Genomic DNA, 24,839 nt, shown 5'->3' with positions numbered 1-24,839 from the left:
GGCGGTGCTAAAGAGCTGCATGCGGCTCGGGAGCCGCGGGTTGCTGACCCCCGTCTTAGGTTGTTTACGTCAGTGTTTTTCAACCACTGCGCTGCGGCACACTCGTGTGCTGTCAAATACAGTCTGGTGTGCCGTGGGAGATTATGTATTTTCACCTAATTGGCTTTAAAGAATATTTTTTACACACAAGTAATTATAATCCGTAAATAATGTGCCGTTGTTGAGCGTCTGTACTGTCTAGAGGTCGGCACAGTAACGGTGTAATACAGGTAACTAATTGCTTTGTAGATCTCGGGAACCCGTCGTGTCGTGATCACAATATGCAGACGACAGCTGGAGGCAACGTACAGGTAAAAAGCTATCTTATGCTTCAACCAAAATGTGGAAGTTGCCTCCTCTGCTGATCACAGACGTACACTGGAGTCCAGCGTTCAGAGTTCAATAAAGTTTTATTGCTCATCAAATGGGTTGGCACGATTCTTGACTTTTCAGTCCATCTCATCAGTTTCCGTCTCTCCAAGCCCTCTTCCTCCTTCTGCCCCCGGCCGCTACTGATAAGAACAACAGGTGATTAGACAACTAGTCCCAGCTGGGCAATCTAATCACCTGTCAGCTGTGTTCCAAAGCCAGCCCTGGCACACCCAGCTCATGCAGCAAGCGCGCCGATCATGCCCCCCTCCACACAAAAATAAACAAAAGGCGAGTGCTGCTAAGAAAAAGCATTGAAGCTTAAGCATGGCTATGCAAAACTAAACTGAAACTGACCTGGCTGCAAAGTAAACAAAACACAAAATGCTGGACGACAGCAAAGACTTACATGACCCGACAATCAACAATATCCCCATAAAGAAGGAACACGTCCGCACAACTTAGATAGTCTCAATTGCGAAAACAAAGCAGGTGCGGACAATAGTGTTTAAGGAAGACATGGAATTGCAACAGGAAAATACCTACAAAACAGGGAAAAAGCCACCAAAATAGGAGCGCAGGACAAAAACTAAAACAGGCAAACAACAACAAAAAATAAAACAAGTCATGGCGTGATGTGACAGGTCGTGAGAGTACACATACTTTGAGTCAAATGCTATCGTGTGGTTGAAGTCATCATAACCAACATTTGGGAGAACGAATTTTCACTATCAATATCGGCGACTGAGTTTCATTTTTTAATGATTTCTGCTTGTGGTGTGCCTTGGTATTTTTTCAATGAAAAAAATAAAAGTTTGACAAACGCTGGTTTACGGAATCAACTAGCAGCATGGTACCTTGAAAAATATACCTCCGTCGTCCTTCCATGCAGGCGGACATCAACCTGTTTCCTCACAACCAGACTGACATCACCACCTCAGCGGTGGTGGAGGACGGAGGGAAGTCGGGAGGCCCGGAGAGGCCATCTGACCCTCGACACAACGCTGGCTCCAACAGGCGGTGGAGGATGGACGACTTGGAAGGGGAGCTTGAAAGGAAGGTGGAGCTGTTGGAGAAAGAGAGAAAAGCCTTGAGGCTGGAAACTGAAAGACACAGGCAGGAAATGGACCGGGGAATCACTGAGCTCCAACATCGGATCTCAGGACTGGAGGAAGGTAAATAATAATAGAGAGGGGAAATAGAGAGCCGTCATTGCAGAATACATCTGTTTGCGTGTGTATGATAAATGATTGCATTCTCAGAGAGTCAAAGCAAGCAACTGGGCTTCTTTGTGATGAATAAATAATATCATGCTAAGATCTGTCAGACTATTAAATGCATGCTTAGAAAAACAGTCCATATGTTTAGAACAGTGGTTCTTAACCTTGTTAGAGGTACCGGGCCCCGCCAGTTTCATATGCGCATTCACCGAACCCTTCTTTAGTGAAAAAAAAAATAAAATAATTCTAATTTAATGATGTTACTATATTAAAGAAATACTAATAAAGATATATCTTACAAACAGAAAATTACAGGAAAGTACAAATGATCCCATGTTTACATTTCATTGTGCAACATGTGAATGTTTTAGTGCATAGGTGTCAAACTCTGGCCCACGGGCCAAATTTGGCCCGCCGTTTAATTTCATTTGTCCCTTGAGGCAATATCAAATTAACATTAGAGCTGGCCCGCTGGTAATACTACATTCACCGCTAATACTCATACTTGCCAACCCTCCCGATTTTCCCGAACATTTCCCTGGGCAACTATTCTCCCGATTTCCACCCGGACAACAATATTGGGAGCGTGCCTTAAAGGCACTGCCTTTAGCGTCCTCTACAACATGCCATAACGTCCTCTTTTCCTCCATATAAACAGTGTGCTGGCCTAGTCACATAATATATGCGGCTTTCACACACACATACTTGGTCAACAGCCTTACAGGTCACACTGAGTGTGGCCGTATAAACAACTTTAACATTGTTACAAATATGCGCCACACTGTGAACCCACACCAAACAAGAATGACAAAACACACTTTGGGAGAACCCCCGCACCATAACACAACATAAACACAACAGAACAAATACCCAGGAGCCCTTGCAGCACTAACTCTTCCGGAAAGCTACAATATACACCCCCAGCTACCACCAAACCCCGCCCACCTAATTTTTATTTTATTTTGGAATTTATTAGCCTGTGGAAAAAGTTAATGTTGATATTTACCTCAGAAGGCTGCAAATAGAAAAGAGGCATTCATTTTTTTAATTACATTTTATTTAATATACCACTGATGTTTTTCCGTTTGTTTTTTTAAAGTTGATTTTGCACTATTACGTTATATAAGCTCTGCATGTTCCATGGGAGGAAGCCCGAGTACCCGGAGAGAAACCACGCAGTTATGGGGAGAACATGCAAACTCCACACAGCAAGATCCCGAGCTCGGGATTGAACCCAGGATTACTCAGGACCTTCGTATTGTGAGGCAGATGCACTAACCCCTGTCACACCGTGCTGCCCTATTTAAGCCTTGCTTGTTGAATATTCATTGCAAAACTTGTTTGGGTCCCTATTTAAAGGTTAATTTGTTCAACCTTGGCCCGTGGCTTTGTTCAGTTTAAAATTTTGGCCCATTCTGTATTTGAGTTTGACACCCCTGTTTTAGTGGGACCTAAATGCGATATCTGAAAGGGGTACCGGTACAAATTATTTCCAACCCCACCTTGTACAGAGCTCATGAAAAACAATGTTGTTGTTTTTTGTCATTGTAAGTGTGCCAAAACACTTATATTAGAAAATAATCTCATGGAAATGATTGCTGTCATTTGATTCTAATAATAAAACATTGAACTTGTTATTTAGTCAGGTTTGGACGGAGGCTCCGTCGAACCCCTGAGGCCGACTGACCAAACCCCTAGGGTTCGATCGAACCCAGGTTAAGAACCACTGGTTTAGAAGGAGCGAGATAAAACGCTACAAAAAAATCAATTTGATCCCTTTTTGCCACTACTTCTTTCATATATCCATACAGAACCGCCAACTTTCTCTAATGTGTGGTTTCTTTTGTGATTCCCTGGATATTTCAGCTAATTCCTTCCCAGAGGGCTTCAGGCTGTCCTTCCCATCGCGTACAAACTACATGTATGCTGTGGTAAAACAGTCAGTCCCAAAGTTGGGGGCCCTCAGCATCTGCCTGTGGCTTCGACCGACAGAAGTAGGCATCGGGACGCCGCTGTCTTACGCTGTTCCTGAGCAACTCAACGAACTGGCGCTGCTGCAAGGCCTGCACACGCCGATGGAGCTGCTCATCAACGACAAGGTACTCAATTTGTCAAGAGTGGTTTTACTTACTGCGGATCGGGGTTGTGACATACAAACAATATAAGAAATAAATTATACAAACGTGGCCGACGATAGATCGTCATATCGCGATAACGCATATTTATGACACAGTCCAGACAAGGGGTCGGCAACCCACAACGTTGAAAAAGCCCTATTGGACCAAAAATGGACCGAGGATGTCGTTGTGGTTTGTGTTGTGGTTTGTGCAGCCCTTTGAGACACTAGGGATTTAGGGCTACATAAATAATCATTGATTGATTGATTGATTGATTGATTGAAAAATACAAAAACAAATCTGTCTGGAGCCGGAAAATATGAAACAGCCGTATATGTCTTATAATGAAGGCAACACATGACGTGTCTATATTAGCTATAATGGCCTACTATCAAAATGTGTCGCAGGCTTAAGCAAATATTCGTTGACAGAAATGCTATATTTATTCTACACATTCACAGGTGCGCTTGAAGCTCATCCAGAGAATGCCTATAGTGTGCAAAGCAATAATCAGAGCAATGGGCGGCTATTTTGAAGAAATTAGAATATAAAACATTTTTTCAGTTATTTAACCTTTTTTGTTAAGTACATAACTCCACGTGTTCACTTATAGTTTTGATGGCATCAGTGACAATATACAATGTAAATAGTCATGAAAATAAAGAAAATGCATTGAGTGTGGAATAGGTGTGTCCAAACTTTTGGCATGTACTGTATTTCGCAATAAAGATTTTAGGCTGTATAAGGAAAGGATAGGAAACTAACATATGCATTTTCAGCAAATAAACAAAACCAAATACGGTTTTTGATCATTTCCCGAACCTTGGGTCAGGTTGATTTACATTGCGTCACTGAGTGTCAGAGTAACATGTTTCTTATTTGAATACATTTAAAGTTAAAGTAAAGTACCAATGATTGTCACACACACACTAGGTGTGGCGAAATTATTCTCTGCATTTTAACCCATCACCCTTGTTCACCCCGCTGGGAGGTGAGGGGAGCAGTGAGCAGCAGCGGTGGCTGTGCCTGGGAATCATTTTTGGTGATTTAACCCCCAATTACAAACCTTAATGCTGAGTGCCAAGCAGGGAGTTAATGGGTCCCATTTTTATAGTCTTTGGTATGACTCAGCCAGGGTTTGAACTCACGACCTATCAATTTCAGGGCGGACACTCTACCCACTAGGCCACTGAGTAGGTTTCCATGGCCAAGGGCTTTTTAAACCAGGCTGTTTTCAATAAATCAATGGTAACCCTTGATGTGTCTTGTATACGTCTAGTTATTAATTTGATTTTATGTGGAACACCTTTGGTAAACTCTGGTTGACCTCAACCACAGTTGTGTTATGTGTATTTTCAATCGATTAAAATTTTTTTTTTAAAAATCGATTTTGATCAATTTTTTTTTTCCGATCTGTAGATGCCCGTATTTACTGTACTGATTTACTTTAGGAAAGAAAAGTGTTGGATTCGTTTCTTGTTGCCTTATTTGTATTTGACTTTACTAAATGTTTGGGTAGAATTCTAGTAAACAAAACCAGTTTCCTTTTAAGTAATATATAATTGATCAGAGCTGTTAATCTATTTTATGTAGGAGTGTAGTTTCTTATAGAACTGGCATCCAAGGCTAATGAAAAAATATAGATTTTGACTGGAGAATCGATTATGTATCGAATCCTTTCCCCCAAGAATTGAATCAAATCGAATCGTATGGTTAAAAGTTAGTTAAAGTACCAAAATTTTCACACACACACTAGGTGTGGTGAAATTGACTTCTGCATTTGACCCATCCCCTTGTTCCACTCCCTGGGACGTGAGGGGAGCAGTGAGCAGCAGCGGTGGCCGCGCCCGGGAATTATTTGGTGATTTAACCCCCAATTCCAACCCATGATGCTGAGTGCCAAGCAGGGAGGTAATGGGTTCCATTTTGTATAGTCTTTGGTTTGACTCGTGTTATGATCCGCCGCCCGGATCATTCATTGTTTTGGTTTTTGAGTCCTTTTTGTGTATCCTGATTATTTTTGGACTTTTCCGATCCCTAGTTGTGCACTTCCTTGTTTTATTCCCTGTTACCATGGTTTCACATTTGTTCCACCTGCTCTGCTTTTGACACGCACCTGGGTTTTGATTTCTGCCTTAGTATTTAAGCCAGCCTTCTACCTCAGTTCTTTCTTGATCCGTTGTTTGCTTCATACTACACTCACGTTGGTTTCTCCACTTTGTAAATACTTGTGCTAAGTTACGCCTTAGCTTCTCGTGCGTTCGGCACGTCATTTTGGACTCTATGCTAAGTTTTATCTTAGCTTACATGCGTTCGACACGCCTTTTCTTTTGTCTGTTTGTATCAGTGTTATTTTATTTTTGTATTAAACCAAGCTCCTACCTGCCATCCTGTCCGATCTGGTCCATTTGCGTCTTGGGGTGACACATCGTGCATCCACAATGCGTTCCCCGCGTGACAGTTTGAACTCATGACCTACCGATCTCAGGGCGGACACTCTAGCCACAAGATTCACAGCCCTATGATGCATTGTGTAATCAATATGGCATCTCTGTATACTGCAAGTTCAATCTTTTAAACAAAAACATCTGTCATCAAACAGAAGAGTTCAATGTCCGTAAAGACACAGAACACATCCTGACTTTTTAACAATTGTCCAACACAAAAAAACGTTGCACAATATCCAATTAAATACTAATCAGGTGGACAAGGAGATTCCCTTTATCTGTCTTGCGGGCTTACGTAGCGCAGACGCGGCTTTAGATGTGTTTTAATGAAGCAATTATCCCTAGAAGATGCCCAGGGGAAAAGCCTGGCCTTTAAAGGTAGCGTCATCACTGGCGGTATTAAAACAAAGAACTAATATGTAATCCAAATGACACCTTTGCTGTTTTGTGTGGCTAGGTGGCACGGTTACCTCTGAACCTTTCCAGAGGCAGCTGGCAGCACATATGTGTGACCTGGAGTCAAAAAGGAGGAGACTGGCAGGCCTACCAAGGGGGGAAGCTGAGGGGAGAAGGCCATGGACTGGCAGCTGGACATGACATTAGACCAGGAGGAGTTTTAATCCTGGGCCAGGAGCAGGTAAATGTACGACACACTGACTGATTTAATACATAGAAGCAGAAGATACGTGGTGGAAAACATTGTTGTAGACGTAATCATTAAGGGTACAGTAGGAAAGGGATTCACATGCCCCCATTCACACTATTAACTAGATCAGACCTGAGCACTTATTTTGACTTGGGGGCCACATTTAGAGGAAAAAAATGTGCCGGTATATCTATTTTTATGAACACTAACACAAAACCTCACAATAATGTTGGATTGAATGCCAAAAACGTTATGACAGACCGCCTTAAAAAACGTTATGGAATTTTAAATTTTTCTATGAAGGATGAAACACTGAATATTGATAAAATATGAACGTCACACCCCCTTTCGATCGACATATTTTACAATCAACTGAACCGCAACAAAAATGCAACAAACAGTGAAATATGAACGCGAAGGGTACAAAATAAACACACCTACAATCTGATATATCACTAAGCTTTAGAACTTTGTTGTGAAAATCTCCTTCCGCATCTGGAAACGCTTCCTACCCACACTGCTTGATGCCTCGTCTGAGCTGCTGTGACGTAGATGACCATATTAACTAATTAGATGACCATAGTAACTAATTAGATGACCATAGTAACTAATTAGATGACCATAGTAACTTATCAGATGACCATAGTAACTGGTATATCATTCATAAGCACAGATTCCAAGCATTGAAATACTTAGTATAATTGAAGACTTACAGTCATTAGAAAACATGACTGCACATCATAATGGCACATACACTTTCCATCTTAAACATCTAAAAAAATTATTTGGGAATGTCCGGCGGGCCAGATTGATAAGCTTAACGGGCCGCATGTGGCCCCCGGGCCTTAATTTGCCTAGCACTGAACTAGAGCCACTCGACGTCCATTGCACCGGTACACACATCTGCGGTCCCCTCCAAGGTTGGTATCCCATTTGGGTTGAGTTTTTTCTTGCCCTGATGTGGGATCTGAGCCGAGGATGTCAATGTGGCTTGTGCAGCCCTTTGAGACACTTGTGATTAAGGTCTATAGAAATAAACTTTGATTGATTGATGAATATCCTGAAGCAGGGGTCCCAAAACTATGGCGTGCGGATCCAGCCCACCAGCGTCCAAAATCCGGGCCGCGGGAAGTCCCAAGATAAAACAATTTAAAAAAATATTTAAAAAAATACATAAAAAGGTTTTAAAATCTGTCCTTTCTAATCCATTTTCTACTGCTTGTTACTCTTGCCGCTCAAGCAAATTATTTTGTCTATGAATGCATTTTCCCATCGAAAACGTGACATCATCGTGCTCGGAATATACACACTTGTATATGTGTGTGTGTATATATATGGATGGATGGATGGAGATATATATACATGAAAATGGATGGGTGGAGATCTCTCTCTCTATATATATATATATATATATATATATATAGCACGGCCCCCAGCCCAAATTATTTTAACCCAATGCGGTCCCCAAGTCAAAAAGTTTGGGACCCCTGTCCTAAGGTGTTTTTTGCAATTACAATTTTGACCACAGCGTCAAGTTGGTATGGAGAGTGGCACTTTCAATCATTTTCAGCAGACTGCATTGCAAAATGATCAACCCCCCCCCCACACACACACCTTATTCTCCAGTGAGATCCATATGAATACCTTCCCTACTGTATAATATAGTTGGGATCTGAGCTCGTGGCTGCAGTCCATGTCTTTTAGAGGCATCAACCCCCTTGACTGTTGCATCTAAATACACTCTTTACTTTCCAGGATTCCCTTGGCGGAGGCTTTGACTCAACTCAAGCTTTGGTCGGAGAGTTGTCCCAGATGGGTCTCTGGGACCGAGTCCTATCAACCGGCCAGGTGGCCAGCTTGGCTCGCTGTGGGATGGTAACCCAGGGCAGCGTGGTTCCTTGGACGGAGCGCGGAATGGAGGTTTACGGCGGAGCCACCAAGTACCCGGGGGAGCCTTGTAGTAAACACAGCCGGAGTTCAAAGTGAAAGATGGAGAGTTTGAGGAAAAAGAGAGGGCGGGGAGACGGAAAGTTGCACACGAAAAAATTTGAGAACGACACATCTTTGTTAACCTAGTCTATGTGGCATGAGTAGGGATAGGGAGACAAAGGCATTAGACCAGTAGGAAGTAAAATACAGGCTCCTCTTTGCAGCTAGTACTGCCAGAACCAATCCCAATAATGTTGGTATGTAGTCATATTTTACTCCACATAGGGCCTGATCTACTAAAAGCTAGTGTATATTAGAACATGTGCAAACTTGATAGCATACACAAAGTCCAAGGATTGCATCTCTTGAATGGTCACAGTAGAAAAGCGCAATCCATTTAACATTTGTCCTCGTGAATAAGCGGATGTGTAGAATCCTTGTTTCTAAACATCGATTTTCGCGTCATAATATCACTTCCGTTCTGAGTTTTTTAAATGAAATTATCAAAAAAATACGACCTAAATAAAACTTGTTGAATACTCTCCTTAGCCGCAGGTACTCACTGTTTCTCTTGCCTTAACATCACACAGTGAGTTGCAGGACAGAGAGATAATCAGGGCGCCAAAACAAGCTCGCTCGCTAGCATAGTTAGCATGATCTAGCTAGCTTACTGGTTGTTGCCTTCGTTCCCTCTCTAAATCCACAACGTTGACGGCTTTCTACTTTGCTGCTAAACATATTCGGATGATTACAATCCAATCACTGTTAGTTCCGTACCAGTTGTAGTTGTACAGTCTTTATTAGTAGGTATATGTTTGACGTGACGGGTGTAAACAAAGGTCACAACACCGGAGTTCCGATCAAAAGTTTACATACACTTGTAAAGAACATAATGTCATGGCTGTATTGAGTTTCCAATACTTTCTACAACTCTTATTGTTTGTGATAGAGTGATTGGAGCACATACTTTTTGGTCACAAAAAACATTAATGAAGTTTTTTTTTTTAAATTAATTTATTATGGGTCTACTGAAAATCACATGGACAAAGATAACAACTTCTTGTCCTGTTGGAACACCCAACTGCGCCCAAGACCCAACCTCCGGGCTGATGATTTTAGGTTTCCTGAAGAATTTGGAGGTAACCCTCCTTTTTCATTGTCCCATTTAAAGCACCAGTTCCACTGGCAGCAAAACAGGCCCAGAACTTAAGACTACCACCACCATGATTGACGGTGGGAACGGTGTTCCTGGGATTAAAGGCCTCACCTTTTCTCCTCCAAAAATATTGTTGGGTATTGTGGCCAAACAGCTCAATTTTTGTTTCATCTGACCTCAGAACTTTCCTCCAGAAGGTCTTATCTATGTGATTTTCAGTAGACCCAAAATAAATTCATTTAAAAAAAAAAAAACTTCATGAATGTTTTTTGTGACCAACAAGTAAGTGCTTCAATCACTCGATCACAAAAAATAAGAGATGTAGAAATTATTGGGAAGTCTAGACAGCCATGACATTATGTTCTTTACAAGTGTATGTAAACTTTTGATCGCGACTGTATGTTATTCGAGGGTAGATAGAGTTGCCAAATGGGAAACGTTTTCTGAGTTCTCTGCTGCATGTTATAGAATTTTACATTACATTTTGAATGATGAAAATGTTAGTAAATTATCTACTAAAACAAACAAAAATGTATGTGGTACATTACATGGGACACATAAGTGTCAAAAGGACAGCCAAGAAAATCTAAAATGTAAAATATAGTAAAGAAATGCACCCAATTGCAGGAAATGTAGTCTTGATTTGTGTGATTTATCAAGACTAAAACTGTTCTGCGGCCCTGTTTTGCAGTTATATCTAGCATGTCAAAAAGTGTGTGTACACTAACTTAGGCACAAATGGCTTTAAAAAACAAAAACAAAAAAAGGAGTTGATCACATTACTAAAACAAACGATAGAGAAATAATCTTCCATCCGTGTGCATATCAACATATTTGGACCGTCAAAAGTAATAAAAATTAGATATATAGTCAATTCAGCAATTATATTTTATAAATTAGTAGCTGCTAAAAGACTTAAGAGGTTGATTAAAACTAATTTAATTGATTTGTTTTGGTGTCTGCTTGCATTTTAATAGTGTTTTTTTTTTTTCATGTAAGTGATATATTATTGATATAGGAATATATCTTCTGTATGAAAAAACTTGGTGCTATATACATTTTTTTGCTACTAAATCGTTCCAGATGAACCGTCACGACACCGGTGCCTGCCAAAACGCGCTTTTTTAGATCCCACTTATCACAGATGTACAACACATATATATATATATATATATATATATATATATATATATATATATATATATATATGTATATACACACACACACACACACACACACACACACACAGAGCTAGACCCCTGGCCAAATTGTTTTAACCTAATGCGGCCCCCCAGTCAAAAAGTTTGGGGATCCCTGATGTAAATAGATAAGAATAATGCATATGTTTCTTAAATAAACAGTCAATAAAATTTAAGTAAACAAAAATACAGCTGTATCACCATCCATCCATCCATTTTCTACCGCTTATTCCCCCTGGGGTCGCTGGAGCCTATCTCAGCTACAAGTGGGCGGAAGGCGGTGTACACCCTGGACAAGTCGCCACCTCATCGTAGGGCCAACAAAGATAGACAGCCCACATTCACACTCACATTCAAACACAGCTTCATCACTTAAGTCATAATTATTTGCGCTCAGAGAACTTCTTTATGAATTTCGCTCCTGACTGTTTGTTTGAAATTGTCATTACTGCTGGCCCTGCTATGAGGTGGCTACTTGTCCAGAATGTGCCCGCCTTCTTCCCATGTGCAGCTGAGATAGGCTCTAGCGCCCCCCGCGACCTCGTAAAGGACAAGCGGTAGAAAATGGATGGATGGATGGATGTCATTACTGCTACAAGTGGTGAAAAAATGTATTACAACTGGGTACCGCTGCAGCCCATACGGACCACAGCTGAGAAACAGATCATTTTCCGTGGCCCAACAATGGGCTCTATGGTTAAGAAACACTGGTATACATTATAATTGTGTGCTGCATATTCCACAACATGTCAAAACAGCACAGGCTGGATGTCTGCACGACCTTTGCACTTGCTATCAATTGTGCACGCAGTCTTAGTAGATCACCTGCATTTTTTTTTTTTTTTTACTTTGCCCATGCTATTCGGCACTTAGTAGATCAGGCCCAGAATGCACTCCAATAATAGCTTACAAGATAAGAGTGTGTCAATGCCGTGACACTTAATAAAAATAAAATATTTTGTGTGGATTTATAAACCAGCAATCTAAATGTAACCTGTTGTGTTTTACTGTTAACTAACAACTCAGCCATTTGCCAGATATTACTACAAGCTGACCTGAAGTGGTCATGTCCGTTCAGTCTAGACTAATAATGCAAGACGTTTATTTCCTGTAACTGCTAGAATGAATCCATCTGGGCTATGTGAAGGTAATTAAGGGCTCTGACAGCTGACACTAAAGGTGGGATGATGCAACGTGTTAAAAGGAGTGGCTAGGAGTACCAAGAAGCTGATGGTATTAAGAATGCAATGATGAAAGGCAAGGGAAAGAGTTATTCTGAGAGACCTGCATGTTGAATTCATAAGTGTAATGTCTTGCCAGTGCAATGTTTATCATCAACTACACAAATAAGCACAGTGCCTACCACATCACCTTACGTCATATAAGTGGATTCTAGCTCTGTAGTCTTACGAATTATTTGCTTTACATGATAAAATTATATTTTTTTTAATATTTCCTCTGTGCACATTTGGAAAATCGAACCAAACACTAATTTATATTGCCATACGTTTGGCTTTCAGAACACAACATTGAGTCTCCACAATGGCCGTGGTATTTATTGTCACAGAAACCGACCATAATGACGATTCCAGGTCACGCGCTTACGTGGTGCAAGTGACACAATTCTGAATCTTGCTCTCGAGTGGCCCAATGCGGATATGGGTCATTGCAGCATAAAGATTAGATATCCTCAGAGCTGAATCAGGCCTCGTGCAAAGGTTGCGCCATACAGTAAAAGAAGGGTAGGATACTGTGTGTCCAATGTGCGGCCCAAAGCTATTTTTCTAACGGCCCGCGACACATTTTAAAAATACTATTAAAAAAACTTAAAAAGTGGAATAAAAAAAGCAAACGGGTGTAATGTAAGGAGAAGTTGTTGCATTATTGACACTAATAACACAAAGATGCCATGCAAGTAGTTTTTTACTTTAAACTGTCATTGATAAAAAAAATGTAAAAAAAACAATCAACGGATACATCCGAAGTTGACCCAGAGAAAATAATATTTATTGATATATGACTTATTTTTCAAGTACCTAGGAGTCTTGTTCACGAGTGGAGGAAGAGTGGATCGTGAGATCGACAGGCGGATCGGTGCAGCATCTTCAGTAATGCGGACGTTGTACCGGTCAGTTGTGGTGAAGAAGGAGCTGAGCCGGAAGGCAAAGCTCTCAATTTACCGGTCGATCTACGTTCCCATCCTCACCTATGGTCATGAGCTTTGGGTCATGACCGAAAGGATAAGATCACGGGTACAAGCGGCCGAAATGAGTTTCCTCCGCCGGGTGGCGGGGCTCTCCCTTAGAGATAGGGTGAGAAGCTCTGCCATCCGGGAGGAACTCAAAGTAAAGCCGCTGCTCCTCCACATCGAGAGGAGCCAGATGAGGTGGCTCGGGCATCTGGTCAGGATGCCACCCGAACGCCTCCCTAGGGAGGTGTTTAGGGCACGTCCAACGGCCACGGAGAAGACCCAGGACACGTTGGGAAGACTATGTCTCCCGGCTGGCCTGGGAACGCGCCGGGATCCCCCGGGAAGAGCTAGACGAAGTGGCTGGGGAGAGGGAACTCTGGGCTTCCCTGCTTAGGCTGCTGCCCCCGCGACCCGACCTCGGTTAAGCGGAAGATGATGGATGGATGGATGGACTTATTTTTAGCACAGTGGTAGCTTTTTGGATGCCTGAGATTATTTTTACTTTTCCTTTTTTTTTTTATAACTGTCATTGTTCGAAAAATACTAATGAACCAAAATCAATGTTGTCGTGAATTATTTACCTATTTAAAAGACTGCATTTTTTTTAATTTTGCCTATTGTTCACAATCATTATGAAAGACATGACGGATTTATTTAAAAAAAAAATTATTCTAAAGGTAAATAAGTCAGCTTACAGTGGAGCCAAAAGGGGTGTCCTCTATTTCGTCCATAAAATGTGATAAATAACCATTCAAAAAGCGCCAACAATATCCCATTTCCATTTCCTGACTTGAATATTAACCAAGTATTAGTGATATTGTTACTATAAGCGCTAGCGCTCACAAACCATGTATAGTGGTGGCATGATCACTAGTTTGCGTGCCAATTTTGACATCATCAATTGGTCAGCTGCATTCTTACTTTACTGCTCGTGGAAATTTATTGTAGATCATATATCATTCCTATCACCTGGATAGCAGAAGGATGAGGATGTAATACACTTTGACAGTGAATTTAAAGGGACACAAAAAGAAGTTTGGTCCCACTCTCCTTTTATTTGCAAGGATTTTGAGTTAGTTAATTATATTTATATAGCGCTTTTTCTCTAGTGACTCAAAGCACTTTACATTGTGAAACCCAATATCTAAGTTACATTTAAACCAGTGTGGGTGGCACTGGGAGCAGGTGGGTAAAGTGTCTTGCCCAAGGACACAACGGCAGTAACTAGGATGGCGGAAGCGGGGATCGAACCTGCAACCCTCAAGTTGCTGGCACGGCCACTCTACCAACCGAGCTATGTGTTTCAAGTCTGCAGTGAGTAATGATCAGTGATGTAGTTGAAAACAAGGCGAACGTTGCGATGCGTTTTTTTAAATTAATGCGCATGCTTAAAATGATCAAAATATGTAAATATGAAATGTTAATATAAATGTGCCTGTTACTAAATTACATATACGCACATGTACATAAAACCTAATGGAGGTGTTTGGATGTTATTTTAAGGGTTTTATAGGCAGAATAGAGCTGCCCCCATAGACTCCATTGTAAGTGGACTTTGATCGCATTTATTTAAAGGCCTCCTGAAATGAGATTTTCTCATTTAAACGGGGATAGCAGGTCCATTCTATGTGTCATACTTGATCATTTCGCGATATTGCCATATTTTCGCTGAAAGGATTTAGTAGAGAACATCGACTTTTGGTCGCCAATAAAAAAGCCTTGCCTTTACCAGAAGTCACAGTCGATGACGTCACCCGTGTGAGGGCTCCTCACATCCTCAAATTGTTTATAATGGGAACCTCCAACAAAAAGAGCTATTCGGACTGAGAAAACGACAATTCCCCCATTAATTTGACGAGCATGAAAGATTCGTGGCTGAGGATATTGATAGCGAAGGACTAAAAAATAAAATAAAATAAAATAAATAAAGTTTAAAAAAAAAAGGTGATTGCATTGTGAGCGATTCAGATGTTTTTAGACACATTTACTAGGATAATTCTGGGAAATCCCTTATCTTTCTATTGTGTTACTAGTGTTTTAGTGAGATTATATAGTACCTGATAGTCGGAGGGGTGTGTCCACGGGTGTGTTGACGCCAGTCTTTGAGGGAATTAGTCACGGCAGCAGCAGCACGACGGAAGTTCCACTGATTTCCGGTAAGAGGCGACTTTTTACCACAATTTTCTCACCAAAACCTGCCAGTTAACAAGTAGTCGGGATCCATGTTTGCTTGACCGCTCTGATCCATAGTAAAGCTTCACCTCTGGAAATTTTAAACAAGGAAACACCGTGTGTTCCCACCTCCATCTTTTTACTTTGACTTCTCCATTATTAATGAAGAAATTGCAAAAGATTCAGCAACATAGATGTACAGAATACTGTGTAATTGCGCGATGAAAAGAGACGACTTTTAGCCGCTAGTGGTGCTGCGCTATGTCCCCTCCAACTCGAGACGTCAAACGCACACGTCATCATTCCCCGACGTTTTCAACAAGAAACTCCACGGGAAATTTTAAATTGCAATTTAGTAAACTAAAAAGGCTGTATTGGCATGTGTTGCAATGTTAATATTTCATCATTGATATATAAACTATCAGACTGCGTGGTGGGTAGTAGTGGGTTTCAGTAGGCCTTTAATATACTGTATAGTTCTTGTCTTACATATTGATTGTGAATAATCGATTAAATAAAAGTGTGTTTCCATTTAAGGGTCCAATTATTTCACAATTAAATATTCCAATGAGTAAATATATGTTGTGTTTTTCCTAGTAAATCAAGGTTTTGACGACACATAAAAAATAGTTATAACTTCATGTCGACGGATGTATCTGAAGTTGAACCATAGATATTGAAAGTAAAAAAGAGATATTATAATATTACCCTTTTTAACACTTTATTGACTGAGACCCAATAGGGTGCCCAGGACCTTTAACATTAACTAAAACTGAGGGAAGCCCTAATCTTTAATTTTTCAGTGGAAATAGTCTGTGGATCATGTCAACACGGGTATAATAAAACAACACAAATAACGGAGTGCTTGCATGCAAAAACACGTGGAGACTCTCCATAATGAAATCCACATTTGTGATAAACCGACAACCCTCGGCTTCTTCTCATCTCCTGCCTGAGCTTGTCGCGTCTGAAATATTTCCAGAATCATGTGAAATGTCATCCTCAAGTACACAATGACAGGTGACAGAATTTTTCAAAAACAGCGCCTGTCAACAGCAGATATAAATATACTTCAGTGTGAATCCGGCACCCACGTTGACATCTTTCAAATTCCATATTGTTCAGTCGGAAAAACGACAATGTATTCTCTTCACGTTTAGCGCCAATGTTTCGTCCCTGCAGATAGTTTAAGTGGTTTGATACAGGAAAATAAAAGATGAATGCCAAATCATCATGTGCCTAATATCGTGTCCATGGTTGCTTTCCAGTGTGCAATGTTGATAAGAATCCTTGCCTGCTTATTTATGTCACATCTTGTCGGAACATTTTGATCGTGTGGTGACATTAAAACGTGGCACTGAAAAATAAGCCTTTAAAGTCATTTGGGAATCTATTCCCTTGTTATTCTGTCCATTAATACTGGATTGACATGTCTTGGTCTGTGTTGTATTGATGTTTACTGTCATTTATTACAATTAAATTACAGATTTTCCACAACTAGAACGTGATGTGTGTGTTAAATTTCTGATGTACGCTCTTCGCTTCTCTACAGTACACTCACACGGGGTCAGGAGTAGAGATGTCCGATAATATCGGACTGCCAATATCGGCCGATAAATGCTTTAAAATGTAATATCGGAAATTATCGGTCTCGGTTGCAAAATTATCGGTATCGGTTTCAAAAAGTAAAATGTATGACTTTTTTAAAACGCCGCTGTGTACATGGACGTAGGGAGAAGTGCAGAGTGCCAATAAACCTTAAAGGCACTGCCTTTGCGTGCCGACCCGGTCACAAAATATCAATGGCTTTTCACACACACAAGTGAATGCAAAGCATACTTGGTCAACAGTCATACAGGTCACACTGAGGGTGGCCGTATAAACAACTTTAACACTGTTACAAATATGCGCCACAGTGTGAACCCACACCAAACAGCAAGAATGACAAACACATTTCGGGATAACATCCGCACCGTAACACAACATAAACACAACAGAACAAATACCCAGAACCCCTTGCAGCACTAACTCTTCCGGGATGCAACAATATACACCCCCTATGCCCCTCACCTCTACCCTGCCCACCTCTACCTCCTCATGCTCTCTAAGGGAGAGCATGTCCCAAATTCCAAGCTACTGTTTTGAAGAATGTTAAAAAAAATAAGGCACTTTGTGACTTTAATAGCAGCGCCATGTTGGCATTTTTTTCCATAACTTGATTTGATTTATTTTGGAAAACTTTGTTACATTATTTAATGTATCCAGCGGGGCATCACAACAAAATTAGGCAATATAATGTGTTAATTCCACGGCTGTATATATTGGTATCGGTTGATATAGGTATCGGTAATTAGGAGTTGGACAATATCGGAATATCGGATATCGGCATAAAAGCCATTATCAGACATCCCTCGTCAAGAGCATACTCACACTCAGTGTTTAATTATAAAGATGATTTAAATGGGAAATGCATTATTTTGCGGGAATTTTACCGATCATTCACAATCCTTATGTACCGTGTTTTTCGGATTATAAATCGTAGTTTTTTTCATAGTTTGGCCGTGGGTGCGACATATACTCCGGAGCGATTTATGTGTGAAATTAATAACACATTACCGTAAAATATTAAATGATATTATTTATCTCATTCGCGGACGAGACGAAGAAAATGTCAGCAATCGTCACACACACGTCAGCAATCGTCACATACACGTCAACCAATAAGAATTTGGCGGGGGAGGGTCATGGCAGAAGTGCATTGTGGGTCATGGGATGCTAACTGCTATATGCTACTGCCGTAGCTATTAAAATGGAACATTACAGCGTTGGCGGTAACTTATAAAAACTGAGAAGGGCTGAACAAAAATGGCACCGAAAAGGAAATCATGTACTGCAGATTAGAAGCCGGACGTAGTGAAATATGCAACAGAAAACGACAAGAGGAAAGGGCGCACACCTTTGGAGTTGGCAGAGTTGTTTAGAAGCGACATCGAGGAAGAAGATTTCATCGGATTTATTGATTAGGGGTGACAGATTGTTTGGTAAACGTATTGCATGTTCTATATGTTATAGTTATTTGGTTATTTATGCGTCATATAAGGTACACTTATTCAGCCTGTTGTTCACTATTCTTTATTTATTTTAAATTGCCTTTCAAATGTCTATTCTTGGTGTTGTATTTTATCAAATAAATTTCCCCCAAAAATGTGACATACTCCAGTGCGACGTATATATGTTTTTTCCCTTCTTTATTATGCATTTTCGGCAGGTGCGACGTATACTTCGGAGCGACTTATAATCCGAAAAATACGGCTTAAGACAAGAACACATATATATTTCCTTTTTTTATGCATCTTAACTCGTAAATAAAGGCTAGTAAGAACCAGCTAACAATGTAGGTAAAAAAATGTATGTGTAAATTCACAGCAAATTTCTAACATATAATTGCATTACTTTCACAGTAAAATGTTTTGTAAATAACAATAAATTGCTATTATTTTTTGTGAAATGAGAGGCTATAAAAGTAAATTTTAAATTCAGTATTTTAAGGTGAAAAAACACTGTTAAATGCTGTGAAATCCTAGTAATGTTTCACATGGTATATACTATTATTAGCAAGGCAGAGTGAGTGGAACAGCTCGGTTGGAGCTGGCGTGTTTTATTTAGGTATCTTTAGGGGCTCGAAAGGTCCATGACCTCCCCCTTATAGAATATAAAACTTTCCTGTTAAAGTCATGCCCATGGTTTAGTTCTTGTAATGCTGCTGACATTTTGTAAGATGGCCTTTTACATTAGAAATGCTATCTATAGTTCAGCTTCAATTTTGGATATACCATTTTCTGCAATCCCAGGATTGCCCTTTGCAGTGACTGATTGGATGATTTTATAGTCGAGTGGCATTCACACACAAGGGGGTTCCATTGCACAATGCATGACATGTTTTTCCCACTCAGAGAAAGGTTGGCAAATGCTATATTTCCAAACAACAAATCCCTGTGGACTAATAGCTGTAAGCTTGGTGAGAAAAATGTTTTGACTTTGACAAATGACTAACACTATTTTGTTTGTCTATAGCAGTGTTTTTCAACCTTTTCTGAGCCAAGGCACATTTTTTTCCATTGAAAAAAATCCCGAGGCACACCACCAGCAGAAAACAAAAAAATGAAACACAACAGCCGATATTGACGGTAAAAAGTCGTTCTCTCAATTGTTGGATATGAATTCAAACCATAACCAACCATGCATCACTATAGCTCTTGTCTCAAAATAGGTGTACTGTAACGACCTGTCACATCATGACGCGACTTACTTTTGAGTTTTTTTTGTGTTTTCCAGTGTGTAGTGTTTTAGTTCTTGTCTTGCGCTCCTATTTTAGTGTTGATTGTCATGTCATGTTCGGATGTATTTCGTGGACGCCGTCTGCTCGAAATGCTGTAAGTCTTTGCTGTCGTCCAGCATTCTGTTTTTGTTTACATTGCAGCCAGTTCAGTTTTAGTTTTGTTTTGCATAGCCATCCCAAAGCTTCAATGCCTTTTCTTAGCGGTTTCGCCTTTTGTTTATTTTTGGTTTAAGCGTTAGATACCTTTTTACCTGCAAACCATCGTCGTCATTCCCGACATCTACAAAACAATTAGCTACCTGCTTCCACCTTCTGATATGGAAGAGTATTACACGGTTACTCTGCCGAGCTCTAGGCAGCACAGACACTCAACGACGGCACATTTGCGGATAATAATTATTAGTTTAAAACAAATATTTTTAAGGCAATTAGGTGAAATTACACAATCTCCAACGGCACACCAGACTGTATCCCACATTAGCGTGCCGCGGCACAGCGGTTGAAAAACCCTGGTCTATAGCACATTTTGTTTTGCGCAATAAAACGTAATACACAAAAAAAGTCAAACTTACAGTATAATGTGTCACACGCAACAGTTTACAAAACAAGTACCTAAAATTCCAGATTATAAACCACTACTTTTTTCTACACTTTGAACCCTGTGGCTTAAAAAAGGGTGTGGCTAATTTATAGATTTTTTTTTTCCCTGCTAATTTCCATAATGTTTTGTGTTCAATAGTTTTCAGCAGAGTATTAAAATAGTGTGTTATTGTTTGTGCTCTGCCGTCATCTTTTGGACGAATTTGCTCACGGCAGGTGCTGCGGTTTGAAAATGTACTTCCTGTTTTGCCTTAAACTGGAAGTAAAACGGTCCATAGCGTTTGTGCTTGAAAGGATACTTCATGCGTCATTCCAAGCAACATTTGTATATTTCACAATTTGAATAAAACAATTAATCCTTACTAAACCTTCCCATTTGTGATGTCTGTAGATGTGTTTTCATGCATATTGTCAGTGATGGGCAGGCTACTTGGAAAATGTAGTGCTATAAGCTACGAGTTACTCTGGATTGAATATATCTAAGCTACAGGGGAAGCTATCCCCGGAGGATTGTAGCACGCTACACTACAAGCTACACTGCAAAAGTAGCTTGATACATAAAAGCTACATTTAATGGCATTTATATCTATTTTCCCACATATATGATATCAATGAGAGTGTACACATGGGTCCATTACTATTAACTATCTGTCATTTAGCTGTCGACCATCTACCACTGCCTCTAAAAAAATAGCTAAGCTATCGCCAAGATACTGGAAAATGTAATTAAGCTGCAGAGCTACATGTAAGTTGTTCCTGTCCATCACTGCATATTTGTACGTGCTATTGAATCTAGCATTGTTGGCATTAGCTAACATGCTAACACGTCTACGAATGTCTTTGTTAGTATTAACTTGTAATTGCATTCTTTTTGTACTCTTTCAGTTTCACAAATTCTTCCGTAAATTCGCCAAAATCTTCCCCGTGGAGTTACTGAGTCTGTTGAGCTGTTTAAAAAAAGCTAGCTTCCGCAGCTAGTGGGTCCATGACGATGACTTCTGTTTTGTTTAAACCGTCGTTTCACTGCCGTGTCACAGGGACCGTTTGGAAAAAATTAAGATCTGTAACAAAATGTTTTTGTAAATAACTAATTTCACTGCGTACGTATCTGCGGCCTATAGCCCGGTGGGGCTAATATAAGGAAGAATACTTTTTTGTTATAAAATTTAGTGAGTGTACCTTGAATCCTGGTGCGTGCTACAGTATGGAAAAAAACGGTCGATGACATTGAAATGAAATAACACATAAACATAAAAAATTTTTGTGGCTGGATTTTGTGGACTCCGCTTCCTCCTATCCAGGAAATCGCAAAAAGCCGCTGCCTGACCAGGGCTCAGAAAATCTGTAGAGACTCCTCCCACTCCCACCAAGCAATGTTTTCACTACTGGACTCTACAAAGATGTTCCGCAGTGTCCGTAGCAGAACATCCAGGTTCTGTAACAGCTTCTTCCCTCAGGCCATCAGACTCTTGAACGCATCAAAATAATGCCCATAACCACACCCCTAAAAACGGATTAACTCACCGGAATATAAAGACAATAAAACATACATCCATAAATGTAGATGCATTTAAAAAAGTGCAATATATTTATCTGTACAATAATCTATGTATTTATACCTGGACATTATTGCTCTTTTATCCTGCACTACAACGAGCTAGTGCAACAACATTTCGTTCTTATCTCTACTGTAAAGTTCAAATTAGAATGACAATAAAAGGAAATCGCTAACTAACTATCATGAGCTGACTCTTTGATGTGTGGTAAAAGAGAGCAATGGCTTATGGGAGGTGTTACAATGGAGACAATAAGAAGTAACCCTACCTTGGACTCAATGCTGATAGAGTGGTGATGAATCAGAGTCTTGTGAAAAGCTCTATGAAACTGCACCACCTTGGCTGAATTGTGAGGATAACTCCATTCATCCGTCTATTTATTTATATAACTGGTCTTCAGTGAGGGGCATGAGTTAGCTGGAGCCTATTCAAGGTGACTTTGGGCAAGAAGTGGGGTACGCCACATACTCGTTGCCAGTCAATCACAGGACACGTGTAGACAAACAACCGTTCACAGCTGAATCCACAAGTAGAGTTAATTTTAGATTTACATTTATTGGTCCCCGTGGGGAAATTCATTTTCACTAACCGTACATTAAGACAATAAACATTACACATATCGGACAAAAATAGCAAAAAGACATCGTACATGACAGTGACAGCACCGGCACAGTTACAGGCTTGTCAGACAAGTCGGCCTGCTGTTTAGGGCGGCTACAGCTGCAGGGACAAGGCTTTTCCCGAGGCGGGCACTCTGGAATTTGATGGTTCTGTACCTGCGCCTTGATGGTAATGGAATGATATATTGGTGTAGTGGGTGAGTGATATCCTGGACTATTGTGTTTGCCAGTCGAATGATGGACCTGTGGTTTGGATCTGAAATATTGGCTGTGGGTATGCCGATGATTTTAGCGGCTGTGTTTGTAATGCGTGTGAGCTTGGTCCGGTTGGTTACAGAAAGTTTAGTTGTTTTAGTTCATTATTATTCTTCAGTCAGTGGTCAACAAAATAAACAAACAGTTTTACATTCATTAATTGAAAATGTTGCAGACACTTATTGCACCTAACCCTATAAACAATGTCAAATACAAGATGAGCTTCCAAAAAATATAACATTTCCTTTGCACAACATATTATAAATACACCTTGTACACAACATAAACACATTGACTTGTGAAATATCCCGGTACACGTGTTAGTAAAACCTTTGTACCAATTATATACTATATACAAACAATTATACTTATTTATATCCCACATTTAGTTTGTAATTAACAATTAGCATAGTATTAACTACTGTTTTGATTCAAGAGTGATCTATTTTTCCAAGACATTGGTCTTAAAGGCCTACTGAAATGCGATTTTCTTATTTAAACGGGGACAGCAGGTCCATTCTATGTGTCATACTTGATCATTTCGTGATATTGCCATATGTTTGCTGAAAGGATTTAGTAGAGAACATCGACGATAAAGTTTGTAACTTTTGGTCGCTAATAAAAAAGCCTTGCCTTTACCGGAAGTAGCAGACGATGTGCGCGTGACGTCACTGGTTGTAGGGCTCCTCACATTCTCACATCGTTTACATGATAGCCACCAACAGCGAGAGCGATTCGGACCGAGAAAGCGACAATTTCCCCATTAATTTGAGCGAGGATGAAAGATGTGTGGATGAAGATAATGAGAGTGAAGAACTAGAAAAAGAGAAAAAAAAAAGGTGAGGGCAGTGAGAGCGATTCAGATGTTATTAGACACATTTACTAGGATAATTCTGGAAAATCCCTTATCTGCTTATTGTGTTACTAGTGTTTTAGTGAGATAATATGGTACCTGAAAGTCAGAGGGGTGTGGCCACGGGTGTGGTGACCGCCAGTGTCTCCGGTGGGAGGAGGTAATAGTCTGCAGCTGCAGGAGGACGCAAGCTCCGCTCATGTCTACGGTAAAAGCCGACTTATTAGCACAATTTTCTAACCGAAACCTGCCGGTTGACATGTGGTCAAGAACCATGTTCGCTCGACTGCTCTGTTCCATAGTAAGGCTTCACCTTCGGGAATTTTAAACAAGGAAACACCGGCTGTGTTTGTGTTGCTAAAGGCGGCTGTAATACACCGCTTCCCACCTCCATCTTTCTTCTTTGACTTCTCCATTATTAATTGAACAAATTGCAAAAGATTCAGCAACACAGTAGTCCAAAATACTGTGTAATTATGCGATTAAAGCAGACTACTTATAGCTTGGATCGGGCTGGAAAAAAATGTCCGCTACAACCGGTGACGTCAAACGCACGCGTCATCATACCGCGACGTTTTCAACAGGACACTTCGCGGGAAATTTAAAATTGCAATTTACTAAACTAAAAAGGCCGTATTGGCATGTGTTGCAAAGTTAATATTTCATCATTGATATATAAAGTATCAGACTGCGTGGTCGGTAGTAATGGGTTTCAGTAGGCCTTAAAGTGTTTTTTAAATGTGTGAATGGAACTGGAACATTTAAGGAAGCATCCAAACTGTTCCACGGATGAACCCTCCTGACAGAAACACATCAAAATTTTAAGCTTGTTCTTATGTTTGCTTTCTGAATGACAGCTGAGCTTCTGAGGTCATAGAGACTCTCCCTAGGTTTGAACCTCTCCTGTAGACAGCATAGTGAAGAAACATGTGGAACAGTACAGAAGGATGGGTTGAACAATGCTTTGGTACAGTAATAACAGGAGGTGAGGCGCAACATATAGTCCTTTAGATTTACGGATGGCTGACAGTCTTTGTTGACTTCTTTATTGGATGTCCGTGGTGTGCTGATCAAAGGTGAGTTTATTGTCCAAGGTTACTCCCAGGTATTTGAAAGTTTCAAGTAACCAAT

General features: G+C 40.3%; 1 protein-coding gene across 1 annotated transcript in view; it reads left to right on the top strand.

Moving 5' to 3' along the window:
• Nucleotides 1-16,988, top strand: part of LOC133541382 (neuronal pentraxin-2-like) — a 39,136-nt gene extending 22,148 nt beyond the window's left edge. Inside the window, exons 2-5 of the mRNA XM_061884770.1 lie at nucleotides 1,301-1,583; nucleotides 3,495-3,727; nucleotides 6,650-6,829; nucleotides 8,594-16,988. Coding sequence (XP_061740754.1) covers nucleotides 1,301-1,583; nucleotides 3,495-3,727; nucleotides 6,650-6,829; nucleotides 8,594-8,824 — 927 coding nt within the window. The 3' untranslated portion in view covers nucleotides 8,825-16,988. The remainder of the gene's footprint in view (nucleotides 1-1,300; nucleotides 1,584-3,494; nucleotides 3,728-6,649; nucleotides 6,830-8,593) is intronic.
• The last annotated feature ends 7,851 nt before the right edge of the window (nucleotides 16,989-24,839 follow it).

This window comes from Nerophis ophidion, linkage group LG23, assembly GCF_033978795.1.
Source record: "Nerophis ophidion isolate RoL-2023_Sa linkage group LG23, RoL_Noph_v1.0, whole genome shotgun sequence".
In the NCBI taxonomy this organism is placed as follows: domain Eukaryota; kingdom Metazoa; phylum Chordata; class Actinopteri; order Syngnathiformes; family Syngnathidae; genus Nerophis; species Nerophis ophidion.
The sequence above is the reverse complement of the archived record's forward strand: the minus strand, read 5'-3'. Positions and strand labels throughout refer to the sequence as shown.